Raw genomic sequence first — 27,986 nt, forward strand, 5'->3', positions numbered from 1 at the left:
TTTTGTATTGTACATGTCGTGCTAGAAAACAAATAAGTTTGAATTGCAAAGCACTCTTTATTTTTGATAATGTATCATAAATAAAGAGTGTTTTGCTCTAATTAATAATTGCTATATCTGGGTATATCAAATACACGTAAAGCTAAAATTATCGTGTTTGCCTTAGTGTCTCCTCTTCCAAACTTCTCCCGTGACACCGCCTCACTGTTCGCTCCTGTGAGGAAGCCGTTGGGTTGTTCATGGCCAACACTAATAGAGATGACTTGTTTGCTCTTGTCTGTATATTGTGGTCGAAAGGGGTGTGTTATTCTTTGTGTTTGAGAATATCACGGTTACAGGGTAACTGTTAGTTACAACAAATTTTATGCATTGGGTTAGTAATTAGTAACGAGGTTTTATGCAATATTACAATTGCTTTATCCTTTTTAATAGGTAAATGTCATCCATCGTCTATACAAGAATTTTGGTTACAATTAAATACACCACCGCTATGAATTAAGTTTCTGGACTGAATGAAGGTAAACTGTTTTTAAAACTAAGGTATAAATTGAGAAAATACTGTGCTCTACCAGTATCAGAATGTAGCAGCCAGACCCCCAGTCAGACTTCTGAACACTAGCTGGATGTTGTACCGATAAACCCCAGTCAGACCTCTGAATACTAGCTGGATGTTGTACCGATAAACCCCAGTCAGACCTCTGAACACTAGCTGGATGTTGTACCGATAAACCCCAGTCAGACCTCTGAATACTAGCTGGATGTTGTACCGATAAACCCCAGTCAGACCTCTGAATACTAGCTAGATGTTGTACCGATAAACCACGGTCAGACCTCTGAACACTAGCTAGATGTTGTACCGATAAACCACGGTCAGACCTCTGAGCACTAGCTGGATGTTGTACCGATAAACCACGGTCAGACCTCTGAACACTAGCTAGATGTTGTACCGATAAACCACGGTCAGACCTCTGAACACTAGCTGGATGTTGTACCGATAAACCACGGTCAGACCTCTGAACACTAGCTGGATGTTGTACCGATAAACCACGGTCAGACCTCTGAACACTAGCTGGATGTTCTACTGATAAACCCCAGTCAGACCTCTCAATACTAGCTGGATGTTCTACCGATAAACCATGGTCAGACCTCTCAATACTAGCTGAGTGTTCTACCGATAAACCACGGTCAGACCTCTGAACACTAGCTGGATGTTCTACCGATAAACCCCAGTCAGACCTCTGAATACTAGCTGGATGTTCTACCGATAAACCATGGTCAGACCTCTGAATACTAGCTGGATGTTCTACCGATAAACCACGGTCAGACCTCTGAATACTAGCTGGATGTTGTACCGATAAACCACGGTCAGACCTCTGAACACTAGCTGGATGTTGTACCGATAAACCACGGTCAGACCTCTGAACACTAGCTGGATGTTCTACTGATAAACCCCAGTCAGACCTCTGAACACTAGCTGGATGTTCTACCGATAAACCCCAGACAGACCTCTGAATACTAGCTGGATGTTCTACCGATAAACCCTGGTCAGACCTCTGAATACTAGCTGGATGTTCTACCGATAAACCATGGTCAGACCTCTGAACACCAGCCGGATGTTCTACCAATTGAGCTATGTGTCAATGATAATCAATCAAGCCAAGTCCGACTACACTCTTCCCTTCTTTTTCAAAATCTTTGTCCTCAAAAGCCCAGACCAAAGGATGACAGCATCCCTTTGGTATTTAGATGGTCGCCAATATTGCTTTAGGAGAGGAGAAATTTTATTGGCAATGGTTTTATCCAGGGACCTCAGAACACCAACTGGATGCTCTACCTGGTCAATAATGGTCACCCCATCAGTCCAGTTCCACCACATCTCATACTTTGGTGATCCCACTGCTAGCAAAGAACAGAAACAAGACATTATGTACAAGACTGCTTTATTTCGGCTGCCATCTTCACTGCATCCAAAATCATTATGCAAATCTGAATGCATATATAACAATAACAAGTTAGTTAAGAAACAAGGAGAGAGATCAACAGTTATATTACTCATGATGCAAAATTATCTGTTTACACACACAACTGTTCCAAAGTCCACACCTGAAGCCCAGGAAACACATTGCCAGCAGTAGTTACTGGCAATTTGCTTTCAGTTTTTTGTTTAGTTTTCAGGAAGATTTTAAATTTTGATATAATTTATCTATCAGAATATTACCCTTTAAAGTCGAACATATACACATGGCAGCTATTCCTGAATTTTTTGTACAAGTCAAGTAGGATAGTTTCACAGGATTCCAACATGGTACTACAACATTGTAGCTAATGGTGAAGTCTAGACATCAAGTCTCCAAATAGGTAAGTATAAAGGTAATGATTCTATTTTTATAGATTATCTAATTATACAATGGAAGAATATCAGATGATAAATAAGACTTCTATGGTAAAGCATGCCAAAGCCATCAAAAGTAAACAATATGTTAAGGAAATGGTCAACAGGATGTTTAAAAAGAAAATAAAATGCCACAACAAAATTACATAACCTCTATTGTCATACAAACTAGAATTGTTTTATAGTTCTATTCATATATGTATATTATATATTATTACACGCATTGGAATGGGAGCCAGATCCCTGTGTTGTGCAAAGCAAGGATTTATTCCAGGTAATTTCAATGAATATACATCTCTCTACTCAACAAGAGATCCCAGAGGAATCTTTGCGCCCACCAAAGAATGATTTATGTCTTAACAATGGAAAGAGGGATCTTTTCTCTTCTTTTTAAACTTCAGAAATAGCGGTAACAAACTTCAAATACTACAATCCAAGATGGCGGCCGGTGAACCATCTTGTTTGACTGATCGGTTCCAAAATGCAATATGCCCAACTAGGGCCTTAGAGGAACCTACATTTGAAAATTTGAGACAGATCCCTTCAGTATATTCTGAAAATTGCAGTAACAAACATCAACTGCCAAAAGATGGCTGCCTGGCGGCCATATTGTTTTTGCGATCAGTCTGAAAATCAGCATGACACTCCTAGGACCCTAGGGGAACTTGCAAATAAAATTTGAGACAGATCTCTGCAGTACTTTTTGAGAAATAGCGGTATTACTGTAACAAGTATTGTTTACAGATGGATGATGGACCACAGACCACGACGAAAGGTGATTTGAATAGCCAACCATCTGATGATGATGGGCTAAAAAGAAACAAACTCAATGAACTAAAACAACAGTCATTAGATCTTCATAGTTACACATTAAGGCTCTTTAACAGTATTTTTTCTGTATAGAAAATGTCACAACTCGGAACAGCACATCACGTTAGACTAAAAATCAACATATCTTGTAATCAAATCATTAAGCATACAAGGCAACAAATGTTATTAAGATGCATATTATACATACATTATCTACGTCTAATGATGGAATCTCAAAAAATACTTCTCTCAAGCACCATGGTATTAACTATGATATCTGTTTATATCTGTATGTACACACACAACATACAACAGGTCATCCATACAGCTGTACAGATACAAACAGTACTGTACAGATACACATACACAGACATTAGCTTCCTGATCAGGATGGAAAAATCAACTATTGACACTTAAAACAGAAATACAAAATATATACTACTGTAAATGTACCGTATTTATTATTGCGGTAGTTTTATTTTAGCACAAAGTCATATGTGCAGGGCTACATTTTGTGAAAGGAAATTTCTGTTAATGCGAACCAATGAATTGTGGTAATTTATATCTCCCCTCACCCCGCCCCCACTCCCTACTAATAAATCATACATTTGTTTACAGTAATTTGAATGAATCTTTTGTAATTGGATTTTGATCATGATTAAAAAACCCAGAAAAAGTTAAATCTAGAATTGCAATTATTCCATGATGTAGTTTCTAGTAATGTGTTATTCATGGTTAAATATATATAAGAATAAACAATGTCTAAATAAATCTAAACTATGTGTATCTGCCTTCAATACAGAGGTATGTTGAATGTTCTTAAAACATTGTTCCCCTAGTCTGTTAATGATTTGATAGTACCACAAGTATAACCTGATGTCACTGTTACTACACGAGTCACTTGTTTTTTAGGTCACCTGAGACGAAGTCTCAAGTGACCTATTCTAATCGCCTTTTGTCTGTCGTCGTCCGTCGTGCGTCGTCCGTCTGTAAACAATTTACATTTTCGACTTCTTCTCCAAAACTGCTGAAGCAATTTCAATGAAATTTTGCACAAACCTTCTAAGGCATAAGGCCAATCAAAATTGTGAATTATACGGTCCCCACCCCCCAGGGGACTGTGGGAGGGGCCAAAAGGGGTAAAATTGAGTAAAATTTCAAAAATCTTCTTCTCTACTCACAGATGTGGTAGAATCAAATACTCTTCATAGATAGAAAGGTCTTAAGGTCCTTTACAAAAATTGTGAATTATATGACCCTGGGATCTCACGTTTCCCCCTGGGGAAGGGGTCAAGTTTACTATAGTTTATATAGGGAAAACACATTTATGAGCATTTTTTGCTCAATTAAGCATTGATGCCACTATTTTTTAATTTTATCGGGGTATGAAAAAAAAAATTGTTTGCAAGAAATTAAAAAATAGTGACATCAATACTTATAATTAATAAAAGACTCAAAAAATGTTGATGTTACAGACCATGCGACAGAATGATGGTGTGGTTACAGACCATTAGACAGAGAATGACAACGTGGTTACAGACCATTAGATAGAGAATGATTGAGTAGTTACAGACCATTAGACAGAAAATGACTGCTCGGTTACAGAACATTAGAGAGAGGATGACTGCGTGGTTACAGACCATCACACAGGATGACGACGTGGTTACACACCATCACACAGGATGACGACGTGGTTACAGACCATCAGACAGGATGACAGCGTGGTTACAGACCATCAGACAGAATGACAGCGTGGTTACAGACCATCAGACAGAATGACAGCGTGGTTACAGACCATCAGACAGAATGACAGCGTGGTTACAGACCATCAGACAGAATGACAGCGTGGTAACAGACCATCAGACAGGATGACGACGTGGTTACACACCATCACACAGAATGACGACGTGGTTACACACCATCACACAGGATGACGACGTGGTTACACACCATCACACAGGATGACGACGTGGTTACACACCATCACACAGGATGACGGCGTGGTTACAACAGACATCAGACAGATGACAGACGAGGTTACAGACCATCAACGATGAACTGGTACAGACATCAGACAGAATGACAGCGTGGTTACAGACCATCAGACAGAATGACAGACGTGGTTACAGACCATCAGACAGAATGACAGCGAGGTTACACACCATCAGACAGAATGACAGCGTGGTTACAGACCATCAGACAGAATGACAGCGTGGTAACAGACCATCAGACAGGATGACGACGTGGTTACACACCATCACACAGGATGACGACGTGGTTACACACCATCACACAGGATGACGACGTGGTTACAGACCATCAGACAGAATGACAGCGAGGTTACAGACCATCAGACAGAATGACAACGTGGTAACAGACCATCACACAGAATGACGACGTGGTTACAGACCATCAGACAGAATGACGACGTGGTTACAGACCATCACACAGGATGACGACGTGGTTACACACATCACACAGGATGACGACGTGGTTACACACCATCACACAGGATGACGACGTGGTTACAGACCATCACACAGAATGACGACGTGGTTACACACCATCACACAGGATGACGACGTGGTTACAGACCATTCGACAGAGAATGACGGCTCGGTTACAGACCATCAGACAGAGAATGACGGCGTGGTTACAGACCATTAGACAGAGAATGATGGCATGGTTACAGACCATTAGACAGAGAATGATGGCATGGTTACAGACCATTAGACAGAGAATGATGGCATAGTTACAGACCATTAGGAAGAAGATAACAGTGTAGTTACAGCCCATTCGAGAGAGGATGACTGATTATTTTTTATTTTTTATCGACAGATAAAACTGCTGGAATGGTACACAACGGAATCATAAGACAACTGGCGTCTCATTGTTAATACTGGTCCACAGCAAAGCATTTAGTAAAATCATTCACCTAGCACGATTTTGATTAAAATCATCTGTTCATGGCCTCACTCAATTATTGCTACTTCTAAATGCTGCAAGAACAGATTAAAAACTGCATTTACACAGGAAAATATAGTCATTCTATAATGAATAACATAATCTGGCCAATCATATCTTTATATGGTAAAACCACACTAAACCATAACAACAGGTTATCATTGTAACAATGCAATTAATTTTAAAGTATTCTGTTCAAATATGACATACTTTTAAATACAAATTCAGAACATGAAAGAAATGCATTACAAATATAGCAACGAAATATCTTCTTTTTTTCCCCAAATCTCTCATACTTTTATGAATACAATTAAGTCAAGAAAATTGGAGTAAACAAAAAATAAGTGCATATTATCATAAATATTATGTACATATCACAATGGATTACAAATGGATAAAATCCTGGTTCAATAATGACCTCCGAAGTGCAGCTATATTCTATGGACATCTATGAGTATTAGGGAAAGATACAGTGGTAATTTATGCAAGCCTCATATACCATAAGCTCCCTCTTAAATAAGTAAAAACAAATACATATACAATGTACATACATTTGTATAATGACTTACTGTATAAATCTTCCTAAATTATATAGCAATCTAATTGTTGTTTCACTTTAATATTGTAGTCTTTGTGTTTAGCTCTATTTAAATTTATACATGTATTGTCTATTTTTTTTAATTATCTAACTACATCACAGTACAGAAGATATGTAGGTATGACAAAATTTGATGAATATCATTATTTCTTAAAGGATTGTACTAAATTGTTTACATGTTTGAATTTTACATCTAAATCAATTTCTTCAATCATCAATGTGTATCTAATTACAGACAGAAACAAAGTCACTATTTGACAAATGTGATACCAATTGTTCAAACAAAGGTCTACCACATCCCTAGCACTCTTAAGGTTTGATGACATTTCTAGGTAGAATTGATAACACTAAAACTGTGTGCTATTTTGTGTTGTAAGGTGCAATAATAAAGTCCTTCCTAGTTCTATCTGAACCAGATACACTGTAGTCAACAGTACAAGAACCTCCCACCTTAAAGCATCAGACAAAAGATGACTGTTATTGAGGACTGTAGATAATATAACTAGGAGGAATCTTCGTTCAAGCCCATACGTCTCTGTGCCGCCAGGAATGCCAGTTCTCTCTGTCTTGCTCGGCTGTCGGAGTGCTTACTACTCTGTAGGACAGAATACTCCTGGCTTTCGTCTGAATCTGAAGTACACTGGTCTTCCTGTGGTTTTGTGTTGTGTTTCTCCAAGTATTTCCTACAAAATACAATCATAATAAAGGTAACATATCAACAAAATTTTCAAATCTTCATTTTCTATGTTTGAATTTTATAGTACTGGGGCGGTAATTAGTTCTATCAACAGCTATGATAGGTTTTGGTGGTGTAGAGAAAACACACAAGCCATAAGTATATACCTGCTGTCTGTGCTACAGTTGCTTTAGAAGGACACCAGCCTTCAGACAAAAGTTGCTGACTGTTTAAGAGTTATAGACAAAAGACACCAGCCTTCAGACAAAAGCTGCTGACTGTAAGAGTTCTAGAAAAAAGACACTAGCCTTCAGCACATAACTGCCAAATATGTGCTAGAGTTTAACAATTTAGAAAGGAATAGGATTTTGATAAGAAATAGAAAATATTGACTATGTATGTACAGTGGAACCTCCCAAAACCGAACCTTCTCAAAACCGATCACCTCTAGAAACCGAACATGGATATAATGTACGGAATGAATTCCTCTTTATTAATAGTATATAAAACTTCCCAAAACCGATCCCTCCCAATTCCGAATACCGGACCGATTTTGAGATCGGAATAGTCAAATGTAACTAAAATACACTTCTAAAAACCGGCCTTACCTGAGCGACACCGATAGATTGCATTGAGGTCAGATCAACCGACCGTGAAATACACACTTACCTGTACCATAGTTGTTGCATGCCCATAGTTGTTGCATGCCATGTCCTTGGGCATGTATACAGATGTGAAGGCTATAGGTACACGGTAATTATACCCGAGATGGTGGTGTAATTATTTAATCATGTCTATTGTTTAGATATCTAACGAAGGTCTACCATGTGCACGCGAATTGTTTACTGAAGGAAAACAAGCAGAGCTAGTAATAAGGGAAAGTTTCGTATTCAAATCACACGTTTTTTTTTATTTACATATGTAGTTGTCGAATAACGTAAATTATCTGTAAGAAGAAGCCGAAGCCATGTATTGTTTTAGAAAATGACTATGTCATATAATGACCGGCATCGACTGATCATCGTGTAATTAGACCATATAATTTGATTCTTGATGTAACCAGAAGCGATCAGTCGTAAGTAGGTTGCAGACGAGAACATCCCCAAGAACATTCACGCAACTAACTAACTAAACTACATTTATGAGCGGTAACAAAGTCAAGTTTGCTGTAATCCATTCCTTTTTAAACGTATTATTCTCTCTTTTGTGATAACATTCACATTAGCAATCAATATCGGTCGGTTTTAACGAACACTAGGCATACCTGCAGTGCACTAGTGTAAAAAACGACTTCCGATCGATTAAATACGGATTGTGATGATCGGTATTCGGTTAACTTCTCCAAACCGAACCCTCTCTAAACCGGCCGAAATTATATGCACCGACCATGATCGGTTTCGGGAGGTTCCACTGTATATAGAAGAATAATCATTAACAATTTGTTTTTTTACTAAATTTATTATTTACCGTCTTGCTTGTTCCAACATTGAATTCTTCCGATCTTGCAACATAACCTCTCGCTCATTGGCAGACTTAGAGAACCTACTGCCTGTAGGGGTGGGTGCTTCGTCCCTGCTGTACCGAACCACGCCAGAGTCACTGGGCAGGTCTGGTGTGCTGTAACTCCTCTGGGGGTCTGGTGTGCTGTAACTACTTTGGGGGTCAGGAGTACTGTAACTATTCTGGGGATCATGAATACTGTATTGGTCATCGGGTTGCCGAGTAGCCATTGCCGACTCAATTGCCATGGCACTGGTCCTTGACATAGTTGTAGGAAGAACCAGCGGCTGTCATCATTGATAAATAAAAATATATCTCACATCAACAAATTTTCTTAATTCTAATATTATTTCTGTGTACAAAAAATTATGAAAATTATTGCAGACCTTTTCAATCACTCTGAATAAAACAATATTGAATTAAATAAAACAAATCTTAATCTTGTATATAAAATGGCAATTACCACTGAAATCTTTCTTCAAGTGTGTATTTTTAGTATTCTAAGGATGTTCATGATTATCTTTGCTACTACAGTATACAGTGTGGACTTTTTGACACCAGCCTTATAGATTACAGATTTCTTAGTTGTGCTGTTTACATTAATCCTTGTCTGATATATAAATTACCACCAGTCAGAAAATAACAGACACAAGAAATAACTCACAGAAACAGAAGGGTCATCTGTTTGAAGATTCTCTGCATCACCAAGGGCTGCCCTTGTTACTAAAGTACCCGGCTGAAAGTGTCCAGATTAGGATTAGGTAGGTAATACCAGGATTAAACAATGGTAGACACTGACCAGCCTGATCAGAGTATTCTACTGGATCTTTTTTACAATCTGATTTCTTCAGTTCAAAAGGTAATGGATTTAAGTCACAAATTAATTCAGGTTTAAATGAATTTTCAACTTGATATGATACTAGATAAAAATTAAAACCATGTTAATTACCCTATTATAAAGTTATCATTATCTATAAACTCACCAAGGGTGCCTGCACTCGTCCTTCTAGAATGTTCTCTATTGTAAAGTCAACAGATCGTGTTTGTCTCAAGTCGTCCATGATGACATTCATAGGTATATGAGGGAACACTGTTTCTACCTGTCTCGCCTGGAATAAAATTACAAAGTTAGAATACTAGTCTCACTGCTGTGTTCATGTCTTCATATACATGTACATCCAAACAGTGTTTTAGTTTTTATACCTTTATGTGAATGTGTGTTTAGTGTGAATACAATGATGTGTCAGTTTTTTTGATGTCATGGAGAAATCATGAACGAGATATTTTTTGCTATTTGAATTATATTTATCACATAACTGACCCGTGCAACCATGTCATAAATATAGTAAAATAACATTTGTAATACAACTAATGTGACCTCACAGGCAATAATGACGTAATAACAAGAGGCCCAGAGGGCCTGTATCGCTCACCTGTTGTTATTTTTTTTTGAGTAATTCTGTAATTTAGTAATTAGTGATTCAAAAATCACAAAGAATCTTACAATTAGAAACAAGTAGCCATTTAAAGGAATTTCCTCTATTTCCCCTATTGGACCCAGTCCCTCTGGCCCCAGGGGGGTCTGGGTCACCATTTATGCAAAATCTGATCCCCTTCCCCTAATGAAGTTTCTGACCAAATTTGGTTAAAATCCATCAAGTACTTTATGACTAGTAGCAATTTAAAGGAATTATCTCTATTTTCCCTATTGAACCCAGCCCCTCTGGCCCCAGGGTCTCAGGGTCACCATTTATGCAAAATATTATCCCCTTCCCCTAAGGAAGTTTCTGACCAAATTTGGTTAAAATCCATTTAGTACTTTATGACAAGTAGCCATTTAAAGGAATTTCCTCTATTTCCCCTATTGGGCCCAGCCCCTCTGGCCCCAGGGGGGTCAGGGTCACCATTTATGTAAAATCTGATCCCCTTCCCCTAACAAAGTTTCTGACCAAATTTTGTTAAAATCCATGCAGTACTTTATGACTAGTAGCCATTTAAAATATTTTCCTCTATTTCCCCTATTGGGCCCAGCCCCTCTGGCCCCAGGGGGGTCAGGGTCACCATTTATGTAAAATATTATCCCCTTCCCCTAAGGAAGTTTCTGACCAAATTTGGTTAAAATCCATTTAGTACTTTATGACAAGAGGCCCAGAGGGCCTGTATCGCTCACCTGGTTTTTTGTTAGTAATTATCACAAGAATCTGACAATTAGAAAAATAAGCAAAATTGACTCCCAAAGTTTAATTTTGAATCACAACCATACAATGATGCTATTGATACCATACAAATATGCTATCCAATACATAGGTTCAGAGACAAAGTAATTCATATGAAAATAGTAGCCTAATTGACCTTTTTGACCTCGCATCTATTGCCGTTTAAGGCCCCGGGGGTCAGCCCTATCATTTGTACAATTTCAAATCCCAACCCTATAAGGATGCTACCATTGCATTATAAGTGCTCTTCCATTCTTAGTTGCAGAGAAGAAGTCGTTTATATGGAAATAGCTAAATTGACCCCTTTTGACCCCACCCTTCAGGCTCCTGGGGGGGTCAGCCCCATCATTTGCAAAATTTTGAATCCAAACCCTTTAAGGATGTAACCATTGCATTATGAGCGCAATCCCATGTTAAGTTGCAGAGAAAAAGTCATTTATATGGAAATTGACCATTTTTGACCCCGCCCCTCAGGCCCCCGGGGGTCAGCCCTATCATTTGCTCAATTTGGAATCCCCAGCCTACAAGGATGCTACCATTGCATTATGGGTGCTATACCATGCTTAGTTGCAGAGAAGAAGTCATTTATATGGAAATAGCCAAATTGACCCCTTTTGATCCTGCCCCTCAGGCCCCCGGGGGTCAGCCCTATCATTTGCACTATTTTGAATCCCCACACTATAAGGATGCTACCATTGCATAATGGGTGCTATACCATGCTTAGTTGCAGAGAAGAAGTCATTTATATGGAAATAGCCAAATTGACCCCTTTTGACCCCGCCCCTCAGGCCCCCGGGGGGTCAGCCCTATCATTTGCACAATTTTGAATCCCCACCCTATAAGGATGCTACCATTGCATTATGGGTGCTATACCATACTTAGTTTCAGAGAAGAAGTCGTTTATATGGAAATAGCCAAATTGGCCCCTTTTGACCCCGCCTCTCAGGCCCCCGGGGGGTCAGCCCCATTATTTGTACAATTTTGAATCCCCACCCTATGAGGATGATATCATTGCATTATGGGTGCTATCCCATGCTTGGTTTCAGAGAAGAAGTCGTTTATATGGAAATAGCCAAATTGAGCCCTTTCGACCCCGCCCCTCAGCCCCCCCGGGAGTCAGCCCCATCATTTGTACAATTTTGAATCTCCACCCTATAACGATACTACAATTGCATTATGAGTGCTATCTCATGCTTAGTTTCAGAGAAGAAGTCGTTTAAATGGAAATAGCCAAATTGACCCCATTTGACCCCGCCCCTCAGGCCCCCGGGGGGTCAGCCCCATCATTTGTACAATTTTGAATCCCCACCCTATAAGGATGCTACCATTGCATTATGGGTGCTATCCCATGCTTGGTTTCAGAGAAGAAGTCGTTTATATGGAAATAGCCAAATTGACCCCTTTTGGCCCCGCCCCTCAGGCCCCCGGGGGGTCAGCCCCATCATTTGTACAATTTTCAGTTAGAAGCCCATAAGGATGCTACCAGTCAAATTTTATTGAAATCCGACCAGCGGTTATGGAGAAGAAGTCGATTGTTGACGGACGCCGGACGCCGGACGCCGGACGCCGGACGCTGCGGTATCCCATAAGCTCACCTCGGTCCTTTGGACCAGGTGAGCTAACAAGTTGCCATTTAAAGGAATTCCCTCTATTTCCCCTATTGGGCCCAGCCCCTCCGGCCCTAGGGGGGTCAAGGTCACCATTCATGCAAAAACTGATCCCCTTCTCCAAAGGAAGTTCCTGACCAAATTTACTTAAAATCCATTCAGTACTTTATGACTAGTAGCCATTTAAAATATTTTCCTCTATTTCCCCTATTGGGCCCAGCCCCTCTGGCCCCAGGGGGGTCAGGGTCACCATTTATGTAAAATCTGATCCCCTTCCCCTAACGAAGTTTCTGACCAAATTTTGTTAAAATCCATGCAGTACTTTATGACAAGTAGCGATTTAAAGGTAATGTTGACAGACGGACGACGGACGGACGGATGACGGACGACGGACGCCGCACCATGGCAAAAGCTCACTGGCCCTTCGGGCCAGGTGAGCTAACAAAAATATGATGTCGCACGATTGTCTTGGTAGACTGAAACATCAAATTTGAGCCTGATTTCGTCACTTTAATATAGAGACAAAATTCAAAGTATTGTCTATATTTCCATAAATACTAGTTATGTGATAAATAGGATCTTACATGAGTAGCTACGTAATATGAAATTTATTCGATGTAGGCTTATCAAATTATTTATCAAGTTTAATAAATTTCATATTACATAGCCACTTATGTAAGATCCTCTATTACTGTAATAAGAGGGTCATGTAATACTTTCATAATGTCAAGGTATTACATGTATAGCAAAACTTCCCATATACGTGTATTGTATAGCAAAACTTCCCATATACGTGTATTGTATAGCAAAACTTCCCATATACATTTATTGTATAGCAAAAATTCCTATATACGTTTATTGTATAGTAAAACTTCCCATATACGTGTATTATATAGCAAAACTTCCCATATACATTTATTGTATAGCAAAACTTCCCATATACGTGTATTGTATAGCAAATTTTTTCATTATCAATGATGAGAATGTGCAGAGATCTTATGTAGAATGAATTATTCACAGTGAGATTGATTTACAGAAGCACTGACCATGCTGTCAAGTTGAGATGTCTGTACTGGAGGAGGCTGCTGTCCCTGGGGTAGGAGCTGTGTGTGGGTCACCTCGACCGAAAAACTGGGGAACCAACTCACGTAACGTGAACCTGTTGTACAACAATTTTTTTTATACTGTCTTTAAAATCTATAAATCAAATGGAACTTTTCAAATACAATATGATAGAATATTTTGTTTTGTTGCTAGTTGTTGTGTTCAGGACTGACAGCTTCCAGTTCTTTCACTTACATAATTATATATGCTATCTCATCTTTGCTTATTACAGAGTTATCTGTTCTTTGAGTAGGTAATGATTCAGTTAATTTTGTATAAAAAGTATGATTTTACATTTAACACCATGTCACAATCCTAACCAACCCATAAGGACAGATAACTCTGTAATACAGAATAATTGTTAGCAGGCTTTAAAGTTATAATATGTGTCTTTGGTAAAGAGATGACAATTTTACCATCAAAGTGGAAGAAATGATTGGTTAAGGCACGGTTGTTGGGCGGTCCTGGGGGAGGGATGTTGATTGGGGCATCACCACGCTCATCAGGAACATGTTCCCGGGGCTGTTGTTGTGGGACTTCGTTCAAGGTCGTTCTACACGTAGGACAAGAAGTGTCTTGTTCGAGCCAGGAAATGAGACAGCCACTGACAAAAAAAAAATAAATAGTAATTTTACTCATTCACATTAACCAAGAGTGTGAACAGAATTATATTTGTCTTGGCACTTTTCTCAAAAAATCATTATCTTTACATAAAGTAGATATGTCTGTAAGGCATAAATACCCATCTCAACATGAAATTTGAATGGGAAATGATAAAACAAGCATGAGTACAGAACAAATAAACGACTAGCCAGAGTGGCTGACTAATACACTGCTGCAGAAATTTAGTAATAACTCCATTAAAAGGGGATTTTGCAAAACCCTATTTTTATATGCAATCACAAGTCGTAAATCATAACATATATATGCTAAGTACTAGGAAGTACCATTAACTATTTTATATGCAATCACACATTGTAATTTTTTCATATATGTAGATATTACCATACATCCTAAGAAGCCAATGGGCTTTCTATTGATGTTGGACTGATGAGATACTGAGATATATATAGTTTACTTGACTCCCCTTTATGTCAAGGTTGTGTACCAAAAATGTTATCAAAATCTGTAAAGCAGTTTAGTGGGACTTCGACAAACAAAGTTGTGTCTACAGACACTAGACAGACAGACGGACATTGTGGTAAGTATTAATACTGTTCATATAGATGAGAAATAAGTTTCATGCAAGGCACCTTAGCTTGCTGTGTACCTACTTGTGAAAGAGATGGTCACAGGGTAATTTGCGAGCTGTTTCCATTGGTTCCCAGCATATCGCACAGTTGTCATTGTTTTCTTTCAAATCTTCACTTGTTGCCATTGAGAATCTGTCAACAAAAATTTGGCTTGCATATTTTGAAGGACAGAGGTGATTTAATTTTAATAGGTCATTATAGACATTATCAAAGTATAGAACTAGTGGTGGAAATTTACTTAACAAGAGATCCCATAGGGATCTTGGCACCCACCAAAGAATGATCCATGTCTGATAATGGAAAGAGGGATCTTTTCTCTGCTTTTCAAACTTTAAATACTTCCTACATATCATTCTGTACTTTCTGAGAAATAGTGGAAACAAACTTCATTTATCAAAATTCAAGATGGCGGCCATCTTGTTCGCCAAATGGTCCAAAAAATGCAATATGCACAACTAGGGTCTTAGAGGAACCTGCACATGAAATTTGAGACAGATCCCTTCAGTACTCAGTACTTTCTGAGAAATACCGGTTACAATCTTCAACTATCAAAATTCAAGATGTCGGCCTTTCGGCCATCTTGTTCACCGAATGTTCCCAAAATGGAAAACACGTATGCGCAACTTGGGCCTTAGGGGAACCTGCATATAAAATTTGAGACAGATCCCTTCAGTACTTTCGGAGAAATAGCGATATCAAACTTCAACTATCAAAATTCAAGATGGCGTCTGTCGGCCATCTTGTTCACCGATTGGTCCCAAAATGTAATGTGCACAACTACAGCCCTAAGGGAACCTTTGCATGAAATTTGAGACAAATTCCTTCAGTACTTTCTGATTAATAGCGGTAACAAGAATTGTTAACGGACGGAAGGACGGTAGGAATGAGGAGTGGGCGGACGGACCACGGACGAAAGGTGATTTGAATAGCCCACCATCTGATGATGGCGGGCTAAAAAAGCTCAAAAATTCTGTTAACTCTTACCTAGCCTCCATATTTTTCACAACTTTTCTGTAGTTTTTGTGTCGTCGAACTCTCCTCTGGAATTCATAGAACAGGTAACGAAGCTGCATACAGATCACCAAACTAGCCATACTGAGGAAAAAGTTACCCCATAGCTGGAAAGTAAATAACAATTACATGAAAAAGTTACCCCTTAGCTGGAAAGTAAATAACAATTACACTAAAAAGTTTTTCCATAGCTGGAAAGTAAATAACAATTACACTAAAAAGTTTTTCCATAGCTGGAAAATAAATCAAAACAAGAGGCCCAAAGGGCCTTAACGGTCATCTGACTACCTTGACAATAGTAAAATTAATTATATATGGTGTCACTTTGTCAGGATCATGTCAGGATCATTTTCAATTTCTTTCAACAAATTTTATTTCAAACAAGAGGCCCAAGGGCCTTTAAATATAGGAACTTAATTATACATAGTGTCATGGTTGTCATCTTCGATTTGGGATCAACCAGAGATGTAACAATACTTTGTCTGGACCATGTCAGGATCATTTCATGCAAGTTTCAGCCAAATCCCTTCGGTAGAACTTGAGAATAAGTTCAAAATGTGTTTTCAAGATGGCGGCTGTGACGGCCATCTTGGATTTCGGATTGACCCGAAAAATAACAACACTTTGTCTGGACCATGTCAGGATCATTTCATGCAAGTTTCAGCGAAATTGCACCGGTAGAACTTGAGAAGAAGTTCAAAATGTGTTTTCAAGATGGAGACTGTGGCGGCCATCTTGGATTTCAGATCGACCCGAAAAATAACAACACTTTGTCGGGACCATGTCAGGATCATTTCATGCAAGTTTCAGCCAAATCGCACTGGTAGAACTTGAGAAGAAGTTCAAAATGTGTTTTCAAGATGGCGGCTGTGGCGGCCATCTTGGATTTCGGATCGACCCGAAAAATAACAAGACTTTGTCGGGACCATGTCAGGATCATTTCATGCAAGTTTCAGCGAAATCGCACTGGTAGAACTTGAGAAAGTTCAAAATGTGTTTTCAAGATGGCGCCTGTGGCGGCCATCTTGGATTTCGGATCGACCCGAATAATAACAACACTTTGTCGGGACCATGTCAGGATCATTTCATGCAAGTTTCAGCCAAATCGCACCGGTAGAACTTGAGAAGAAGTTTAAAATGTGTTTTCAAGATGGCGGCTGTGGCGGCCATCTTGGATTTCGGATCGACCCGAAAAATAACAACACTTTGTCGGGACCATGTCAGGATCATTTCATGCAAGTTTCAGCCAAATCGCACCGGTAGAACTTGAGAAGAAGCTCAAAATGTGTTTTCAAGATGGCGCCTGTGGCGGCCATCTTGGATTTCGGATCGACCCGAAAAATAACAACACTTTGTCGGGACCATGTCAGGATCATTTCATGCAAGTTTCAGCCAAATCGCACCGGTAGAACTTGAGAAGAAGTTTAAAATGTGTTTTCAAGATGGCGGCTGTGGCGGCCATCTTGGATTTCGGATCGACCCGAAAAATAACAACACTTTGTCGGGACCATGTCAGGATCATTTCATGCAAGTTTCAGCCAAATCGCACCGGTAGAACTTGAGAAGAAGTTCAAAATGTGTTTTCAAGATGGCGCCTGTGGCGGCCATCTTGGATTTCGGATCGACCCGAAAAATAACAACACTTTGTCGGGACCATGTCAGGATCATTTCATGCAAGTTTCAGCCAAATCGCACCGGTAGAACTTGAGAAGAAGTTTAAAATGTGTTTTCAAGATGGCGGCTGTGGCGGCCATCTTGGATTTCGGATCGACCCGAAAAATAACAACACTTTGTCGGGACCATCTCAGGATCATTTCAGGTAAGTTTCAGCTCAATCCCACTGTTCAAACTTGAGAAGAAGTTCAAAATGTGAAAAGTTAACGCACGGCGGACGGCGCACGGCGGACGGCGCACGGCGCACGGCGGACGGCGCACGACGACGGACGAAACATGATGACTATAGGTCATCCTGACCCTTCGGGTCAGATGACCTAATTACACTAAAAAGTTACCCCATAGCTGGAAAGTAAATAACAACAAGTACTCATTGTAATGGACACCATTACATAGTCCCCGAAACGCATCCCCAATTGCAACAAATCAAGAATGCAGTTGCACAGTGTATATGAACATCTTGGGAGAATTTTGATGTACTTTTACATAGGAATTCAGGTTCTCCTAAAATGTACATAACTACATAACTCGGTGATTATGACCCAGGATCTGGCCATGCCTTGTACCTGCGTATAGTGCGCACCCCGACTTTTCACTTGATAATTTATGTAAACAAGAGGCCCATGGGCCTTAACGGTCATCTGACTATTGGCACAATACAACATAGTCATTTAAAGATTTTAGCCATTTTGACCCCTGTGACCTTAAATGAAGATCAAGGTCATTTTTTAAAACAAATATGGTAGCCCTTCATCCTAGCATGTCACAGGCCCAATATCAGGTCTCTAGGCCTCTTAGTTATTCACAAAAAGTTATTTTAAGATTTTAGCCTATTTGACCCCTGTGACCTTGGATGAAGGTCAAGGTATTTGATCAAACTTGGAAGCTCTTCATCCAGCATGTCACAGGCCCAATTCAGGTCTCTAAGCCTCCTGGTTATTCTCAAGAAATCGTTTAAGAATTTTAACCTATTTGACCCCTGTGACCTTGAATGACAGTCAAGGTCAGTAATTTGAACAAACGTGGTAGCCCTTCATCAAAGCATGCTGCAAGCCTAATATGAGCATCCAAATCTTTCGGTTCTTGAGAAGAAGATTTAAGCCTATTTGACCCCTGTGACCTTGAATGAAGGTCAAGGTCATTCATTTGAACAAACTTGGTAGCCCTTCATTCCAGCATGTGGCAGGCATAATATGAGAACCCTGAGCCTTTTGGTTCTTGAAAAGAAGTCATTTAAAGATTTTAGCCTATTTGACCCCTGTGACCTTGAATGAAGGTCAAGGTCATTCATTTGAACAAACTTCATAGCCCTTCATCCCAGCATGTCAGGGGCCCAATATCAGGTCTCTAGGACTCTTAGTTATTCACAAGAAGTTGTTTAAAGAATTTTAGCCTATTTGACCCCTGTGACCTTGAATGAAAGTCAAGGTCATTCATTTGAACAAACTTGGAAGCCCTTCATCCCAGCATGCTACAGGCCAAATTTCAGTACCCTGGGCCTTTTGGTTATTGAGAAGAAGTCGTTTGAATGAAAAGTTTACGCACGGCGCATGACAACGGACGGTGCATGATGACAATAGATCATCCTGAATCTTCGGGTCAGATGACCTAAAAAGTGTGCACTATACACGCAAAAAAAAACCCGATAATACAAGGCTATTTTCAGAGGAATTGATTTGGCAGTTATACATGACTGTAAGGCATCCCATAAAATTTTAAGTTAAAACCCCCATTTACCAAATTTCAATGAATTGCTGACGAAAAATTGAAAACAGGAAGTTGGCCCAGCGACAATCTTTTAAATTTTTTATCATATTGATCAGCATTCCTTAATACCCCTATATACTATTTTTTTTTAAATCAGAGACCAAAATATAAAACAGGAAGTTAGCCCAGCGGCCATCTTGGAATACCAAAAATCTTTACGAAAATCTTTTTATGTTGTTTGCCATTCCTTAAAACCCCTGTAGACCAATTTCAATTGAGGGCCGAGATCGAAACCTGAAGACAAGAAATGAGCCAGCGGCCGTCTTGAAATAGCAAAATCTTTACGAAAATGTTTGCATGTTGTTCGCCATCGCTAAATAATCCTATAGACCAATTTCAATTGAAATCGGAGATTAAAACCTGAAAACAGGAAGTGGGCCAGCGGCCATCGTGGAATATAAAAATCTTTACTAAAATGTTTGTATGTTATTCGCTATCCCTTAAAACCCCTATAGACCAATTTTCATTGGGATCGGAGACCGAAACCTCAAAACAGGAAATGGGCCCTGGCGGCCATCTTGGATTTCCGGTCCCAGAAAAAAAGGCCTTTATGCACCACCCCACACCCTATAGAGTCTGTCTACCAAGTTTCATGATCATCGGCCCAGTAGTTTCTGAGAAAAGAGTCGGAAACCATTCCGGCGGAACATAATTACACTAAAAGTTACCCCATAGCAGGAAAATAAATCACAATTACACCAAAAAGTTTCCCCATAACTGGAAAATAAATCACAATTACACCAAAAAGTTTCCCCATAACTGGAAAATAAATCACAATTACACCAAAAAGTTACCCCATAACTGGAAAATAAATCACAATTACACCAAAAAGTTTCCCCATAACTGGAAAATAAATCACAATTACATGTTATATCAATTCCTATCCCATGTTATGGAATGATCATACACAAATTTTCAATACACATACCAGCATATGAAGATGGTGTGCAAAATCCACAGTGAGGACAGATAGCTCAAATATAAGTTCTGCATAGTAGATGTAGACTGTTCTCTTCTCCCACACTCCCTCCATGTTCATGTCCACTAGGTGTATCACATACCTGTAACATTTATACATATAATTAACATGTATCTAGGTGTATGTAACTATATTGGTAACATGTATCTAGGTGTATGTAACTATATTGGTAACATGTATCTAGGTGTATGTAACTATATTGGTAACATGTATCTAGGTGTATGTAACTATATTGGTAACATGTATCTAGGTGTATGTAACTATATTGGTAACATTTATATACAGTACACACCATTAACATGTATCTAGGTGTATGTAACTATATTGGTAACATTTATATACAGTACATACCATTAACATGTATCTAGGTGTATGTAACTATATTGGTAACATTTATATACAGTACATACCATTAACATGTATCTAGGTGTATGTAACTATATTGGTAACATTTATATACAGTACACACCATTAACATGTATCTAGGTGTATGTAACTATATTGGTAACATTTATATACAGTACACACCATTAACATGTAACTAGGTGTATGTAACTATATTGGTAACATTTATATACAGTACACACCATTAACATGTATTTAGGTGTATGTAACTATATATTGGTAACATTTATATACAGTACACACCATTAACATGTATTTAGGTGTATGTAACTATATTGGTAACATTTATATACAGTACACACCATTGACATGTAACTAGGTGTATGTAACTATATTGGTAACATTTATATACAGTACATACCATTAACATGTATCTAGGTGTATGTAACTATATTGGTAACATTTATATACAGTACACACCATTAACATGTATCTAGGTGTATGTAACTATATTGGTAACATTTATATACAGTACACACCATTAACATGTATCTAGGTGTATGTAACTATATTGGTAACATTTATATACAGTACACACCATTAACATGTATCTAGGTGTATGTAACTATATTGGTAACATTTATATACAGTACACACCATTAACATGTATCTAGGTGTATGTAACTATATTGGTAACATTTATATACAGTACACACCATTAACATGTATCTAGGTGTATGTAACTATATTGGTAACATTTATATACAGTACATACCATTAACATGTATCTAGGTGTATGTAACTATATTGGTAACATTTATATACAGTACACACCATTAACATGTAACTAGGTGTATGTAACTATATTGGTAACATTTATATACAGTACATACCATTAACATGTATCTAGGTGTATGTAACTGTATTGGTAACATTTATATACAGTAAATACCATTAACATGTATCTAGGTGTATGTAACTATATTGGTAAACATTTATATACAGTACATACCATTAACATGTATCTAGGTGTATGTAACTATATTGGTAACATTTATATACAGTACACACCATTAACATGTAACTAGGTGTATGTAACTATATTGGTAACATTTATATACAGTACATACCATTAACATGTATCTAGGTGTATGTAACTATATTGGTAACATTTATATACAGTACACACCATTAACATGTAACTAGGTGTATGTAACTATATTGGTAACATTTATATACAGTACACACCATTAACATGTATCTAGGTGTATGTAACTATATTGGTAACATTTATATACAGTACACACCATTAACATGTATTTAGGTGTATGTAACTATATTGGTAAACTGTATATACAGTACACACCATTGACATGTATCTAGGTGTATGTAACTATATTGGTAACATTTATATACAGTACACACCATTGACATGTAACTAGACGTATGTAACTATATTGGTAACATTTATATACAGTACACACCATTAACATGTATTTAGGTTATGTAACTATATTGGTAACATGTATATACAGTACACACAATTAACATGTATCTAGGTGTATGTAACTATATTGGTAACATTTATATACAGTACACACCATTAACATGTATCTAGGTGTATGTAACTATATTGGTAACATTTATATACAGTACACACCATTAACATGTATCTAGGTGTATGTAACTGTATTGGTAACATTTATATACAGTACACACCATTAACATGTATCTAGGTGTATGTAACTATATTGGTAACATTTATATACAGTACATACCATTAACATGTATCTAGGTGTATGTAACTATATTGGTAACATTTATATACAGTACACACCATTAACATGTATTTAGGTGTATGTAACTATATTGGTAACATGTATATACAGTACACACCATTAACATGTATCTAGGTGTATGTAACTATATTGGTAACATTTATATACAGTACACACCATTAACATGTAACTAGGTGTATGTAACTATATTGGTAACATTTATATACAGTAAACACCATGAACATGTATTTAGGTGTATGTAACTATATTGGTAACATGTATATACAGTACACACCATTAACATGTAACTAGGTGTATGTAACTATATTGGTAACATTTATATACAGTACATACCATTAACATGTATCTAGGTATATGTAACTGTATTGGTAACATTTATATACAGTAAACACCATTAACATGTATCTAGGTGTATGTAACTATATTGATAACATTTATATACAGTACATACCATTAACATGTATCTAGGTGTATGTAACTATATTGGTAACATTTATATACAGTACACACCATTAACATGTATCTAGGTGTATGTAACTATATTGGTAACATTTATATACAGTAAACACCATTAACATGTATCTAGGTGTATGTAACTATATTGGTAACATTTATATACAGTACACACCATTAACATGTAACTAGGTGTATGTAACTATATTGGTAACATTTATATACAGTACATACCATTAACATGTATCTAGGTGTATGTAACTATATTGGTAACATTTATATACAGTACATACCATTAACATGTATCTAGGTGTATGTAACTATATTGGTAACATTTATATACAGTACATACCATTAACATGTATCTAGGTGTATGTAACTATATTGGTAACATTTATATACAGTACATACCATTAACATGTATCTAGGTGTATGTAACTATATTGGTAACATTTATATACAGTACACACCATTAACATGTAACTAGGTGTATGTAACTATATTGGTAACATTTATATACAGTACATACCATTAACATGTATCTAGGTGTATGTAACTGTATTGGTAACATTTATATACAGTAAACACCATTAACATGTATCTAGGTGTATGTAACTATATTGGTAACATTTATATACAGTACACACAATTAACATGTATCTAGGTGTATGTAACTATATTGGTAACATTTATTTACAGTACATACCATTAACATGTATCTAGGTGTATGTAACTATATTGGTAACATTATATGTATCTAGGTTATATGTAACTATATTGGTAACATGTATATACAGTACAGTACACACCATTAACATGTATCTAGGTGTATGTAACTATATTGGTAACATTTATATACAGTACACACCATTAACATGTACAAGGTGTATGTAACTATATTGGTAACATTTATATACAGTACATACCATTAACATGTATCTAGGTGTATGTAACTATATTGGTAACATTTATATACAGTACATACCATTAACATGTATCTAGGTGTATGTAACTATATTGGTAACATTTATATACAGTACACACCATTAACATGTATTTAGGTGTATGTAACTATATTGGTAACATGTATATACAGTACACACAATTAACATGTATCTAGGTGTATGTAACTATATTGGTAACATTTATATACAGTACACACCATTAACATGTAACTAGGTGTATGTAACTATATTGGTAACATTTATATACAGTAAACACCATGAACATGTATTTAGGTGTATGTAACTATATTGGTAACATGTATATACAGTACACACAATTAACATGTATCTAGGTGTATGTAACTATATTGGTAACATTTATATACAGTACACACCATTAACATGTAACTAGGTGTATGTAACTATATTAGTAACATTTATATACAGTACACACCATTAACATGTATCTAGGTGTATGTAACTATATTGGTAACATTTATATACAGTATACACCATGAACATGTATTTAGGTGTATGTGACTATATTGGTAACATGTATATACAGTACACACCATTGACATGTATCTAGGTGTATGTAACTATATTGGTAACATTTATATACAGTACATACCATTAACATGTATCTAGGTGTATGTAACTATATTGGTAACATTTATATACAGTACATACCATTAACATGTATCTAGGAAGGTGTATGTAACTATATTGGTAACATTTAAAACGAATATATAAAATGAATGTTTTGAATTTAAATCATTGTTATATCAAACCAGATAGCAGTAGTATACATGAGTATAATTAGTCAGAAAAAGTAAATAATTTGACACTAACTCAGCTGAAGTGATAAAAAAGACATTGCTTTCAATTTATGCATGGTATGCAACTTACCGAAGAATCACGTAAAGAGTCCGAAAGCCAAGGATTAAACACTATAATATACAAAGTTGTGGTGTTAATCAATAAGTTATAAGGTAAACTATAATAAACACAGACAAAAAACATTGAACATTGCCTCTACATCCACATTTAAAATACTTTTGAAATTAGAATGTTACTTTGATCTTAAAGGAATTGAAATGACTGTATGTAAAGTTAGGGTTTAATAGTCTTTTTAATATTAAAAGGTGTTTTATTTGTGAAAATTGCTAATTTGCAGGCAAAAAATATCATGATTACTTATTTTAATCTTTCTAAACAACGAGATCATGAGTAAGAAGACGTACAGACACCAGATCTTACCTCTGCTGCCATGAAGGCCAAGATTGTAAGGCCAGCATACATGCCTACATAGACACAGATGACCATCAGGATAGTACTACACAGTAACACTACACTGAGGAGGGAGATCAACTTCAAGTGGAACCACTGCGGTGTTGCTGGAGAGAAGGATACCTGTAAAAGTTTTTCATTATACAAGGTTATATATATATATATATATATATATATATATATATATATATGTTTAATACCTATAGTGAGGATCTTGGTAAGACTTACTCAAGTGCAGCTAATTCTCTTTTCTAAATATTCAAATCACTGATGTTACTAGTGCTATACACCCCAATTACTGATGTTGATACTGCTGATAGGTTGTGAGTGTCTGTCAAGAACTACATGTAGACTTCAGTATTAACCATATTAAGTGTAAGGATGCCAATCAATTTAGTGATCACTTGCATTAATAATAGAGCTAATGAGAACATAACTATGACCTACATATTCAAATCGGTCCTTGGAAAGCTGGATGAGGAGGTGAAAGAAGCCGAGGATTGTGAACCACGCCACCCAGTTGACCACTTCATCCATAGTCTGTACATTCATCACCCCAAAAATGAAGATAAACTTATAGAACAGGAAATTCCATATTCTATCTTTCAAATGCTACAAAGGAGAAAATTTAAAAAATGTGATCATAAGTTCCACATCAACATTAGTGTTTCTATATGTAAAATACCCATGATCATTCATTTAACAATTTTAAGGTTGACAACTGATAAATAATTAATGATTGGCAGTGAACTATTTATTTTTATTCAAGCTGACAGATATATACTTTTACCAAAACCAGTCAACACATGGTAACCACATCATACAAGGTATTTATATTCTAGATGAGTCTTGGTGACCGAGGCCCGGCCCAAAGATCACATGCAAAAATTTTGTGAATATACCTTCTCTCAAATCAGCAAGTATGTATAGAGTGGAGTTTTTAAGAATCTTGTAAACTTTTGCAATTGATTTGAAAATTGTCATTAAACTGTGATTAGCCTAATCACCTTTAAAACAACTGACTCCAGGACAGTTTAGCAACAAAAGTCCTGTTTTATAAAATACAATTTGACCACTAATGATATTAACAATAACAATATTCACAAAAGAACAATAAAATAAGAGGATATTTTGATAATTACCTGTCGTTCACTGACTCTGAGCTCACCGAACACTTGTTTCTGAATTATTTTTCCCAACAGAATCAGACAGCAATAGGCAGTATTAACCAGTGTCTGGAAACAACAAATATCATATTGTTTAATCTCAGCTGGTCATCTCCATTTCAGTCTGACCACTAGTACTGTGAAGCACCACTAACCTTAGTCTATTCAACAAATGAATATTATGTACACCCAAATATAGCAATCCATCGAGATTAAAGGTGATTTGCATACTACGAGAAAATGGCTACGACGACGAGGAATTTAAAGTTGCCGAAAAGAAGGAACTGTGTTGAACATGCATGCATGATAAAATGGATGGTGGGTATGAGTAGATAAATTATTCATTTGTTGGAAAGGCCAAGGTAAGTGGCGATTCTCGGTGGTAATATTTTTTAAGAAGTCTGAATCAGAGATGACCTGGCCCCATACCAAATGATAATTGATATAGCAGTGTGCTCTGGCCCTAAACCAGACATCTATCTGTCATAATGTCTAAGTCTGGTGTCAGGGCCAGAGTATCTCGGGCTACTGGCATGATGAACGATCTGAGCCAAAGATCCCTTTAACTTACCAATTCCCTGATTTTTTTATTAGTTTAACGTCATATTAACAGCCAGGGTTATGTAAGGACGTGCCAGGTTTGTTGGTGAAGGAAAGTTAGAGTACCAATAGAAAAAACACCTACCAACGGTCAGTACTTGTTGGCAACTGCCCTATATATACATACTGACCGCTGGTCGACGTTTTTTTGCGGATACTCCGGCTTTCCTCCACTAACAAACCTGGCATGCCCTTACATGACTAGCTGTCAAGAGATACAGTAGGGAAGGCAGATTTATGTAACCTGAGGACTACATTATAAAGTTATATCGGGAATAACATATCCCACAGTATTAATTAATCTTAATATTTATTTGGTCAAATAAAGCCCTTAGACCATTAGATTGAAATCCAGTTCAATAATTGATTACGTAGACATATCACGACATCATAAAACTGTGTACCCAAATGCACCATCCTTCTGTGGTTAGGACATGGAAAATGTTCAAGCCAAGAGTGTCATATGGCAATGTAAGGTTCATCAAATCATCAACAGGCTCAATAATTGAAGCCTCTCCCCCGTCCATTGGGGGAGTCCCCGCGTCGTGTGGAATGCCTGGGACAGCCACATTACCGGAGGTTGTCGCCGCAACGTTTACACTTTTAGAAATTTCCTCAACGCTGAGAACAACTTGATAGGCATAAAACACCGAACAGGACAACAAAATTGCAGAGATAGCCGAATATGTCTGAAGACTAGGCAATGGAAGTCGTTCAAGATATACCACTGGCATCTTATTATGCTATTGGTGGCTTCCTTCTCATCCGCTTCCTACGTGATTATTGTCAAACAAGCACAGAGTAACTACATCCAAGCAAATTCCGACATTATTTTGGT

At 37.3% G+C, this 27,986-nt stretch overlaps 2 protein-coding genes across 2 annotated transcripts; both read right to left on the reverse strand.

The window, feature by feature from the left end:
• Positions 1 to 488: 488 nt before the first annotated feature.
• Positions 489 to 5,998, reverse strand: LOC138316758 (uncharacterized). The gene is made up of 2 exons (XM_069258417.1): positions 5,767 to 5,998; positions 489 to 1,630 (listed from the first exon to the last, which is right to left on the reverse strand). Exons 1-2 carry the CDS (start codon positions 5,996 to 5,998, stop codon positions 489 to 491), a joined length of 1,374 nt encoding a protein of 457 aa, XP_069114518.1.
• On the reverse strand, positions 5,325 to 27,986 carry LOC138316104 (E3 ubiquitin-protein ligase AMFR-like). The gene is made up of 14 exons (XM_069257606.1): positions 27,553 to 27,986; positions 26,525 to 26,617; positions 25,830 to 25,994; positions 25,353 to 25,505; positions 25,002 to 25,042; positions 20,501 to 20,633; positions 16,105 to 16,238; positions 15,142 to 15,252; positions 14,284 to 14,471; positions 13,810 to 13,922; positions 9,924 to 10,049; positions 9,605 to 9,676; positions 8,908 to 9,227; positions 5,325 to 7,447 (listed from the first exon to the last, which is right to left on the reverse strand). The coding sequence occupies exons 1-14, from the start codon at positions 27,880 to 27,882 to the stop codon at positions 7,267 to 7,269; spliced, it is 2,160 nt and encodes a 719-aa protein (XP_069113707.1). The 5' UTR covers positions 27,883 to 27,986; the 3' UTR covers positions 5,325 to 7,266.

This window comes from Argopecten irradians, chromosome 2, assembly GCF_041381155.1.
Source record: "Argopecten irradians isolate NY chromosome 2, Ai_NY, whole genome shotgun sequence".
In the NCBI taxonomy this organism is placed as follows: domain Eukaryota; kingdom Metazoa; phylum Mollusca; class Bivalvia; order Pectinida; family Pectinidae; genus Argopecten; species Argopecten irradians.

Coding starts and splice junctions, on each gene's coding strand:
- LOC138316758 (XM_069258417.1), bottom strand. CDS start 5,998: ATGGGCTGTAACTACACTGTTATCTTCTTCCTAATGGTCTGTAACTAT. Junction 1,631..5,766: donor CGTCGTCATCCTGTGTGATG/GTGTGTAACCAC, acceptor ATTGACACATAG/CTCAATTGGTAGAACATCCG.
- LOC138316104 (XM_069257606.1), bottom strand. CDS start 27,882: ATGCCAGTGGTATATCTTGAACGACTTCCATTGCCTAGTCTTCAGACA. Junction 9,228..9,604: donor CAGATGACCCTTCTGTTTCT/GTGAGTTATTTC, acceptor CAATGATGACAG/CCGCTGGTTCTTCCTACAAC. Junction 7,448..8,907: donor ATGTTGGAACAAGCAAGACG/GTAAATAATAAA, acceptor TGTATTTTGTAG/GAAATACTTGGAGAAACACA.